The sequence below is a fragment of the Eriocheir sinensis genome, chromosome 26 (assembly GCF_024679095.1).
Source record: "Eriocheir sinensis breed Jianghai 21 chromosome 26, ASM2467909v1, whole genome shotgun sequence".
Classification (NCBI taxonomy): Eukaryota; Metazoa; Arthropoda; class Malacostraca; order Decapoda; family Varunidae; genus Eriocheir; species Eriocheir sinensis.
In genome coordinates this window covers 1,469,205-1,479,984 of record NC_066534.1, presented here as the reverse complement: position 1 = coordinate 1,479,984, position 10,780 = coordinate 1,469,205, and the positions used below count along the sequence as shown (strand labels likewise).

General features: G+C 44.9%; 2 protein-coding genes across 9 annotated transcripts; both read left to right on the top strand.

The window, feature by feature from the left end:
• Positions 1–646: 646 nt before the first annotated feature.
• On the top strand, positions 647–2,188 carry LOC127003885 (X-ray repair cross-complementing protein 5-like). Its single transcript, XM_050870992.1, has 2 exons — positions 647–669; positions 1,153–2,188. The coding sequence occupies exons 1-2, from the start codon at positions 647–649 to the stop codon at positions 2,186–2,188; spliced, it is 1,059 nt and encodes a 352-aa protein (XP_050726949.1).
• Positions 2,189–4,368: 2,180 nt separating this feature from the next.
• Positions 4,369–8,129, top strand: LOC127003686 (uncharacterized). 8 transcript variants are annotated; one of them, XM_050870619.1, is made up of 8 exons: positions 4,369–4,927; positions 5,225–5,323; positions 5,423–5,620; positions 5,718–5,816; positions 5,911–6,009; positions 6,107–6,304; positions 6,404–6,502; positions 7,196–8,129. In XM_050870619.1, exons 1-8 carry the CDS (start codon positions 4,770–4,772, stop codon positions 7,224–7,226), a joined length of 981 nt encoding a protein of 326 aa, XP_050726576.1. In that variant the 5' UTR covers positions 4,369–4,769; the 3' UTR covers positions 7,227–8,129. The 8 variants fall into 8 exon arrangements, 6 of the variants coding, with proteins under 6 accessions (XP_050726576.1, XP_050726575.1, XP_050726572.1 ...); XM_050870618.1 differs by having other exon boundaries at positions 7,097–8,129; XM_050870615.1 differs by lacking the exon at positions 6,404–6,502 and adding an exon at positions 6,503–6,601 and having other exon boundaries at positions 6,107–6,403; positions 7,097–8,129.
• Positions 8,130–10,780: the final 2,651 nt, after the last annotated feature.

The window sequence follows — 10,780 nt, the reverse complement described above, 5'->3', positions numbered from 1 at the left end:
GAGGAGTCGAGTGAAAAACTTTTGGCCTTAAGCTCGCCAGGACGCAGTTTGGGCATCCTCAGATATGGTACGGGGCACGCAAGGACGCAGTATACGCATCCTCGTATTGAAGGGGTTAATGTTTGCCGATTTCCAACCCCAAAACCAGCCTCCTCGACCACAATAACTGCCTTCACACATACTGAACGTTAAAATGGTTAGTTATCTCTGCTTCTTTGCAATAGTTAAGGATCAGAAACAGGTAAACAATGCTCTGAGTACGATAATCTGGCAACAGTGCCGCACCACCTTATCAGAGGGAAGAGTCACAAACAAAATATAAAGGGCTGGATATCACACCCGACTGCACTAACTAAACATGTCATACTACCTAGGAATGAGTTTCATATATTTATGTTTTAAAAGTGTACTGTATGGTAGCCTACGCAGAGGGAAGAGTCACAAGCAAAATATAAAGGACTGGATATCACACCCGACTGCACTAACTAAACATGTCATACTACCTAGGAATGAGGCAACGAAATTTAGCCGGAGTGTTTCATATATTTACGTTTTAAAAGTGTACTGTATGGTAGCCTATGCAGAGGGAAGAGTCACAAGCAAAATATAAAGGGCTGGATATCACACCCGACTGCACTAACTAAACATGTCATACTACCTAGGAATGAGGCAACGAAATTTAGCCGGAGTGTTTCATATATTTACGTTTTAAAAGTGTACTGTATGGTAGCCTACGCATTGTGAACGGTCATCAGTGTCAATAACATGCAGGCAGCAATAACAAATACCGTCAATTATAGTCAATTATAAGTTGAAAATATTAGTAATGTCACAAATAGCTGTTTTGTTAGTTTACGAGATTACTGATTATGATTATTAAACAGCCTCGAAGCTGTCCACCACCGAGAAAATTAGCAGACTTTGTATTAATTAAACAGCTATTTGCAACATTACTTACTAATATTTTTTTAACTCAAAATCGACCATTCTTTTATGTAGGAGCAGCGAGTAGTGGGCTTTTTTTTTTTTTTTTTTTTTTCAATAGTTTTCCTTTTTCTGTGCCCTTGAGCTGTCTCCTTTGTTGAAAAAAAAAAATGATAATAAAAAATTGAGTTGTACTAATACAAATCAACCTCTCCACAGTCCACACAGCGGGCTCAAGCTGGAGAAGCGGAAGATATTGCTGTTTACGGACTTCAGCAGTGAGTTCAGCAAGTCCCGCTACAAGGAGGTGGAACAGGAACTCAAGGACAGCGAAACACAGCTGGTCGCCATCGGGCCAGAGTTTTCTGAGGACTTCGATGAGGAGGATCAGGACGAGCACCAGCCTGGGTCTTCTAATGGCGGCGAGGGTCACAGCAAACCCCCAAAGACGCAGCCGCTGAACTGGAACGGCAAGGCTAAGACTGTGGTGCAGATGGCAGGGGAAGCGGAGATGGCTGCGCTGTGTGACGGGCTCGTGTGCTCCTTTGACAACGCCATGGCCCAGCTAATGTACTTTGAGAAGAGCAACAAGACCACTGCCTGCTGGAACACGACCCTAGACATCGGCGCTGCGTTCAAGATCCCTATTACAGGCCGGATCATGGTGCAGCAAGCCCCCATCCCAAGCTGGAAGAAGTTTTACAGGGATGACCGGACGCAGGGGATCAGCAAGGAGTGTTCATATCACCTCATGGACGAGAGACAGACGGAGGTGCCGAAGGAGGAGGTCATTAGCGGCTACTGCTACGGCACCACCCTCGTCCCGTGCTCCTACGGAGACATGTCCAGGATGTACTGCTCCAATAGCCCTCGCAGCATGAGTGTTATGGGGTTCACTGAGGCGAGTCGAGTGCGCCACCACCTCAGGACAGGCAACCAGGTGCTGGCGGTGATGGCACGGGGCGGTGACGAGCCGGCAGCCCGGGCGTTGTCGGCGCTGATCCATGCCCTGGCGGAGCTGGACATGGTGGCCATCACTAGGAGAGTCTACAGCAAGAACTACAACCCCAAGATGGGCGCGCTGTTCCCCAAGGTTACCAAGGATGGCGAGTGTCTCCTGTGGATCCAGCTTCCCTATAGCATGGAGGTTGTGTCCCTGGCCTTCCCATCTCTCCAGAGCAGGATGGCGAAGCTCAAGGAGGAAGAGAAGGATGCCATCGACAGCCTCATAGATGCCATGACCCTGTCGCAGGCCGGGGAGTAAGTGACTTTGGGCCAGTTTTACAGTCCAGTACAGGAAGTTTGTGAGCTCCCCAACCAAGGACAAAATACGACAAAAATTCCTTGTTTGGCGTTGATATATGGCCAGTTGGACAGTCCAAAACCGAGTCACTTTAAGCGCCCAAACCAAAGTATATTCTCCACAATGATAATATCATTTCAATACTATACTGATAAAATAAATTCCCTGTGTAGTTCCCTAAAGTTAACTCCTCCTTTTTATATTAATGCCAAACACTAAGGGTCGTATTATAAGACATTCCCTCGTCCAAGAAACACCTATTTGACAAGGCTTTCGTAGGAGTTGTGGGCATTTCCAGGAGTAGTTATGTTATGACCCTTGGTAGTGGTGTGACTTCCTCTGTACCATGAACCTGAAGAAACACATATTTGACAAGTAGTTGTGGGCATTTCCAGGAGTAGTTTTTGACCCTAGTGGTAGTGTGACCCTTCCTCTGTACCATGAACCTGAAGAAACACATATTTGACAAGGCTTTCGTAGGAGTTGTGAGCATTTCCAGGAGTAGTTTTATGACCCTGGTGGTAGTGTGACCCTTCCTCTGTACCATGAACCTGAAGAAACACATATTTGACAAGGCTTTCGTAGGAGTTGTGAGCATTTCCAGGAGTAGTTTTATGACCCTGGTGGTAGTGTGACCCTTCCTCTGTACCATGAACCTGAAGAAACACCTATTTGACAAGGCATTTGTAGGAGTTGTGAGCATTTCCAGGAGTAGTTTTTGACCCTGGTGGTAGTGTGACCCTTCCTCTGTACCATGAACCTGAAGAAACACCTATTTGACAAGGCTTTCGTAGGAGTTGTGAGCATTTCCAGGAGTAGTTTTTGACCCTGGTGGTAGTGTGACCCTTCCTCTGTACCATGAAGCTGAAGAAACACTCATAAGAATCTGACTGACCCCTTCTTTGACCTCTAGAAATTGGTGACATGAGAAGCGAATTTGTCTTGTAATATAGACCTGAAGCTACAAGGAATTTTCATCGGATTCTGCGCTTGGTTGGGGAGCTTACAAACTTGCTCTATTGGACTGTAAAACTGGGCAATAGAAAGGAGGAAATTTTAGGAAAGCACACATCAGGAAATCTCTTTATTAGTACCTGGTTTTGAGTGGATATACCAGATCATCGAGGAGAATAGAGTTTGGTTCGGGCGCTTACAATCACTCAGGCTGGTATTACAAGACTCTTTGCCTTCTCACATCAGCTATATCTAAAGGTCAAAGGGGGGATCAAATAGGTTCTAATGAGTGTTTTTTTATGCTCAGGGTACAGAGGAAGGATGAAACTACCAACAGGGTCATAAAACTACCCCTGGAAATGCCCACAACTCCTACGAAAGCCTTGTCAAATGTGTGTTTCTTAGGTTCAGGGTACAGAGGAAGGGTCACACTACCACCAGGGTCATAAAACTACCCCTGGAAATGCCCACAACTCCTACGAAAGCCTTGTCAAATGTGTGTTTCTTAGGTTCATGGTACAGAGGAAGGATGAAACTACCGCCAGGGTCATAAAAATACCCCTGGAAATGCCCACAACTCCAGCGAAAGCCTTGTCAAATGTGTGGTTCCTTAGGTTCATGGTACAGAGGAAGGGTCACACTACCACCAGGGTCATAAAACTACCCCTGGAAATGCCCACAACTCCTGCGAAAGCCTTGTCAAATGAGTGTTTCCTTAGGTTCACAGTACAGAAGAAGGGTTAAACTACCACCAGGGTCATGAAGCTACCCCTAGAAATGCCCTCAACTCCTACGAAAGCCTTGTCAAATACGTGTTTCTTAGGTTCACAGTACAGAAGAAGGGTTAAACTACCACCAGGGTCATAAAGCTACCCCTAGAAATGCCCTCAACTCCTGCGAAAGCCTTGTCAAATGTGTGTTTCCTTAGGTTCACAGTACAGAAGAAGGGTTAAACTACCACCAGGGTCATAAAACTACCCCTGGAAATGCCCACAACTCCTGCGAAAGCCTTGTCAAATGTGTGTTTCCTTAGGTTCACAGTACAGAAGAAGGGTTAAACTACCACCAGGGTCATAAAGCTACCCCTAGAAATGCCCTCAACTCCTACGAAAGCCTTGTCAAATGTGTGTTTCCTTAGGTTCACAGTACAGAAGGGTTAAACTACCACCAGGGTCATAAAGCTACCCCTAGAAATGCCCTCAACTCCTACGAAAGCCTTGTTAAATAGGTGTTCTTGGGCAGCGAAATGTCTCATAATACGACCCTCGGTGTTGGACTGTCGAACTGGCCCTTTGTTTCAGTATAGATGGCAAGCCTAAGCAACGTTGCCAAATAACCGTACACAGCCTCTAATATTTACCCATTTCCGACCCAAAAACTGTCTCCTGGGCCCCAGTAACAGGATTAATTTGTACTTATTGTTAAGATAGAGTCGTTTCTCAAATAGTTTGGTTTCGGTTTTATACAGATTGTCAGATCTTTTAACCCGTCCGCTGCAATTGGCACGGATTTGGCTTTCACTGGTAGCCTGGTCACATATACTCCCAGGTCCTTCTCTGCCTCTGTGGTGGATAGTGGAGTGTTTCCCATGTGGTATTGGTGTGCTGGATATCCCTTCACTGGTAGCCTGGTAACATACACTCCCAGGTCTTTCTCTGCCTCTGTGGTGGATAGTGGAGTGTTTCCCATGTGGTATTGGTGTGCTGGATATCCCTTCACTGGCAGCCTGGTAACATACACTCCCAGGTCTTTCTCTGCCTCTGTGGTGGATAGTGGAGTGTTTCCCATGTGGTATTGGTGTGCTGGATATCCCTTCACTGGCAGCCTGGTAACATACACTCCCAGGTCTTTCTCTGCCTCTGTGGTGGATAGTGGAGTGTTTCCCATGTGGTATTGGTGTGCTGGATATCCCTTCACTGGCAGCCTGGTAACATACACTCCCAGGTCTTTCTCTGCCTCTGTGGTGGATAGTGGAGTGTTTCCCATGTGGTATTGGTGTGCTGGATATCCCTTCACTGGCAGCCTGGTAACATACACTCCCAGGTCTTTCTCTGCCTCTGTGGTGGATAGTGGAGTGTTTCCCATGTGGTATTGGTGTGCTGGATATCCCTTCACTGGTAGCCTGGTAACATACACTCCCAGGTCTTTCTCTGCCTCTGTGGTGGATAGTGGAGTGTTTCCCATGTGGTATTGGTGTGCTGGATATCCCTTCACTGGCAGCCTGGTAACATACACTCCCAGGTCTTTCTCTGCCTCTGTGGTGGATAGTGGAGTGTTTCCCATGTGGTATTGGTGTGCTGGATATCCCTTCACTGGTAGCCTGGTAACATACACTCCCAGGTCTTTCTCTGCCTCTGTGGTGGATAGTGGAGTGTTTCCCATGTGGTATTGGTGTGCTGGATATCCCTTCACTGGTAGCCTGGTAACATACACTCCCAGGTCTTTCTCTGCCTCTGTGGTGGATAGTGGAGTGTTTCCCATGTGGTATTGGTGCTGGATATCCCTTCACTGGTAGCCTGGTAACATACACTCCCAGGTCTTTCTCTGCCTCTGTGGTGGATAGTGGAGTGTTTCCCATGTGGTATTGGTGTGCTGGATATCCCTTCACTGGTAGCCTGGTAACATACACTCCCAGGTCTTTCTCTGCCTCTGTGGTGGATAGTGGAGTGTTTCCCATGTGGTATTGGTGTGCTGGATATCCCTTCACTGGCAGCCTGGTAACATACCAGGTCTTTCTCTGCCTCTGTGGTGGATAGTGGAGTGTTTCCCATGTGGTATTGGTGTGCTGGATATCCCTTCACTGGTAGCCTGGTAACATACACTCCCAGGTCTTTCTCTGCCTCTGTGGTGGATAGTGGAGTTTCCCATGTGGTATTGGTGTGCTGGATATCCCTTCACTGGTAGCCTGGTAACATACACTCCCAGGTCTTTCTCTGCCTCTGTGGTGGATAGTGGAGTGTTTCCCATGTGGTATTGGTGTGCTGGATATCCCTTCACTGGCAGCCTGGTAACATACACTCCCAGGTCTTTCTCTGCCTCTGTGGTGGATAGTGGAGTGTTTCCCATGTGGTATTGGTGTGCTGGATATCCCTTCACTGGTAGCCTGGTAACATACACTCCCAGGTCTTTCTCTGCCTCTGTGGTGGATAGTGGAGTGTTTCCCATGTGGTATTGGTGTGCTGGATATCCCTTCACTGGTAGCCTGGTAATATACACTCCCAGGTCTTTCTCTGCCTCTGTGGTGGATAGTGGAGTGTTTCCCATGTGGTATTGGTGTGCTGGATATCCCTTCACTGGCAGCCTGGTAACATACACTCCCAGGTCTTTCTCTGCCTCTGTGGTGGATAGTGGAGTGTTTCCCATGTGGTATTGGTGTGCTGGATATCCCTTCACTGGTAGCCTGGTAATATACACTCCCAGGTCTTTCTCTGCCTCTGTGGTGGATAGTGGAGTGTTTCCCATGTGGTATTGGTGTGCTGCATATCCCTTCACTGGTAGCCTGGTAACATACACTCCCAGGTCTTTCTCTGCCTCTGTGGTGGATAGTGGAGTGTTTCCCATGTGGTATTGGTGTGCTGCATATCCCTTCACTGGCAGCCTGGTAACATACACTCCCAGGTCTTTCTCTGCCTCTGTGGTGGATAGTGGAGTGTTTCCCATGTGGTATTGGTGTGCTGCATATCCCTTCACTGGTAGCCTGGTAACATACACTCCCAGGTCTTTCTCTGCCTCTGTGGTGGATAGTGGAGTGTTTCCCATGTGGTATTGGTGTGCTGGATATCCCTTCACTGGTAGCCTGGTAACATACACTCCCAGGTCTTTCTCTGCCTCTGTGGTGGATAGTGGAGTGTTTCCCATGTGGTATTGGTGTGCTGGATATCCCTTCACTGGTAGCCTGGTAACATACACTCCCAGGTCTTTCTCTGCCTCTGTGGTGGATAGTGGAGTGTTTCCCATGTGGTATTGGTGTGCTGGATATCCCTTCACTGGTAGCCTGGTAACATACACTCCCAGGTCTTTCTCTGCCTCTGTGGTGGATAGTTGAGTGTTTCCCATGTGGTATTGGTGTGCTGGATAAACTCTCCCATGGTGCAGGACTTTACATTTTTCCTCACTGAATTGTAGCAGCCACTTTTGTTCCATTCCTGTAGCTTGGTGAGGTCTTCTTGTAGGAAACCCGCAGTCAAGGGGTTAAGGATTTTTAAATTTCCTGCTTGTCGGAAAATTTCAAAATCACCCAAAAATCGTCTATGAAAATCCACATAAAACCAAAACCGAACTATTGGAAACCATACTATTTGAGGGACGGCTGTATTTAATTGCTAATGTTTCTTGGCAATATAGTTACGCGTCGGAAACCGGTCAACACTATGCCATGAGTACGATAATCTCCCGAAATTGACCTCTCTTTTTGGCCACTCCTTTGACCTCTATTCAGGAGCAGTAAGTTGCGGGGTTTTTTTTTATTTATTTATTTATTTATTTTATTTTTTATTTTTCTTTACGCCCTTGAACCGTCTCCTTAGCTGTAAAAAAAAAAAAAGGCTTTGTTTACGAAGGTGATATGCAAAACCGCCTTTGTTTACGCCCTTGAACCGTCTCCTTAGCTGTAAAAAAAAAAAAGGCTTTGTTTACGAAGGTGATGATATGCAAAACCACCCTTGTTTACGCCCTTGAACCGTCTCCTTAGCTGTAAAAAAAAAAAAAGGCTTTGTTTACGAAGGTGATGATATGCAAAACCACCTTTGTTTACGCCCTTGAACTGACTCCTTAGCTGTAAAAAAAAAAAAAAGGGCTTTGTTTACGAAGGTGATGATATGCAAAACCACCCTTGTTTACGCCCTTGAACTGACTCCTTAGCTTTAAAAAAAAAAAAGGCTTTGTTTACGAAGGTGATGATATGCAAAACCACCCTTGTTTACGCCCTTGAACCGTCTCCTTAGCTATAAAAAAAAAAAAAGGGCTTTGTTTACGAAGGTGATGATATGCAAAACCACCTTTCTTTACGCCCTTGAACTGACTCCTTAGCTGTAAAAAAAAAGGGCTTTGTTTACGAAGGTGATGATATGCAAAACCACCCTTGTTTACGCCCTTGAACTGACTCCTTAGCTGTAAAAAAAAAAAAGGCTTTGTTTACGAAGGTGATGATATGCAAAACCACCCTTGTTTACGCCCTTGAACTGACTCCTTAGCTGTAAAAAAAAAAAAGGCTTTGTTTACGAAGGTGATATGCAAAACCACCTTTGTTTACGCCCTTGAACTGACTCCTTAGCTGTAAAAAAAAAAAAGGCTTTGTTTACGAAGGTGATATGCAAAACCACCTTTCTTTACGCCCTTGAACTGACTCCTTAGCTGTAAAAAAAAAAAGGCTTTGTTTACGAAGGTGATATGCAAAACCACCTTTGTTTACGCCCTTGAACTGACTCCTTAGCTGTAAAAAAAAAAAAAGGCTTTGTTTACGAAGGTGATGATATGCAAAACCACCTTTGTTTACGCCCTTGAACCGTCTCCTTAGCTGTAAAAAAAAAAAAAGGCTTTGTTTACGAAGGTGATGATATGCAAAACCACCTTTGTTTACGCCCTTGAACCGTCTCCTTAGCTGTAAAAAAAAAAAAAGGCTTTGTTTACGAAGGTGATGATATGCAAAACCACCTTTGTTTACGCCCTTGAACTGACTCCTTAGCTGTAAAAAAAAAAAGGCTTTGTTCTGAAGGTGATGATATGCAAAACCACCTTTGTTTACGCCTGAACCGTCTCCTTAGCTGTAAAAAAAAAAGGCTTTGTTTACGAAGGTGATGATATGCAAAACCACCCTTGTTTACGCCCTTGAACAGTCTCCTTAGCTGTAAAAAAAAAAAAAGGCTTTGTTCTGAAGGTGATGATATGCAAAACCACCTTTGTTTACGCCCTTGAACCGTCTCCTTAGCTTTAAAAAAAAAAAAAGGGCTTTGTTTACGAAGGTGATGATATGCAAAACCACCCTTGTTTACGCCCTTGAACCGTCTCCTTAGCTTTAAAAAAAAAAAAAAGGCTTTGTTTACGAAGGTGATGATATGCAAAACCACCTTTGTTTACGCCCTTGAACCGTCTCCTTAGCTGTAAAAAAAAAAAAAGGCTTTGTTTACGAAGGTGATGATATGCAAAACCACCTTTGTTTACGCCCTTGAACTGTCTCCTTAGCTGTAAAAAAAAAAAAGCTTTGTTTACGAAGGTGGTGATATGCAAAACCACCTTTGTTTACGCCCTTGAACTGACTCCTTAGCTGTAAAAAAAAAAAAGCTTTGTTTACGAAGGTGATGATATGCAAAACCACCCTTGTTTACGCCCTTGAACTGACTCCTTAGCTGTAAAAAAAAAAAAGGCTTTGTTTACGAAGGTGATGATATGCAAAACCACCTTTGTTTACGCCCTTGAACTGACTCCTTAGCTGTAAAAAAAAAAGAAATAAATATATAGATAAAATAAGGCAAAAAAAATCCATATAAATTCCCCCCAGTACACCGTGTTGCCAGGTTGTATATTTTCTGAAATCCACATAATATATATATCGGCCCAATATCTTCACTCAGGGACGAGGACGATGAGAACGAAGAGGAGTTCGACCCCAGAGAATTACTGGACCCACGTCTCCAGCATTACTACAACATCTTGACGCAGCGTGCCCTCAACCCAGGCCAGCAAGGGATACAGGAGCCTGCCCCACACATACTGGTGAGCCTCTCTGGGAGTTTTTATTTTATTTATTTATTTTTTTACAGCAGAGGAGACAGTGCAAAGGCGTAAAAAAAGAGTGAAGATGCTGGTTAACTCTTGCATAAGGGGTTTGGACAGTATAGGGATGAAAGAGTGAAGATGCTGGTTAACTCTTGCATAAGGGATTTGGACAGTACAGGGATGAAAGAGTGAAGATGCTGGTTAACTCTTGCATAAGGGATTTGGACAGTATAGGGATGAAAGAGTGAAGATGCTGGTTAACTCTTGCATAAGGGGTTTGGACAGTATAGGGATGAAAAAGTGAAGATGCTGGTTAACTCTTGCATAAGGGATCTGGATAGTATAGGGATGAAAGAGTGAAGATGCTGGTTAACTCTTGCATAAGGGGTTTGGACAGTATAGGGATGAAAGAGTGAAGATGCTGGTTAACTCTTGCATAAGGGGTTTGGACAGTACAGGGATGAAAGAGTGAAGATGCTGGTTAACTCTTGCATAAGGGGTTTGGACAGTATAGGGATGAAAGAGTGAAGATGGTGGTTAACTCTTGCATAAGGGGTTTGGACAGTATAGGGATGAAAGAGTGAAGATGCTGGTTAACTCTTGCATAAGGGGTTTGGACAGTATAGGGATGAAAGAGTGAAGATGCTGGTTAACTCTTGCATAAGGGTTTGGACAGTATAGGGATGAAAGAGTGAAGATGCTGGTTAACTCTTGCATAAGGGGTTTGGACAGTATAGGGATGAAAGAGTGAAGATGCTGGTTAACTCTTGCATAAGGGGTTTGGACAGTATAGGGATGAAAGAGTGAAGATGCTGGTTAACTCTTGCATAAGGGGTTTGGACAGTATAGGGATGAAAGAGTGAAGATGCTGGTTAACTCTTTCAT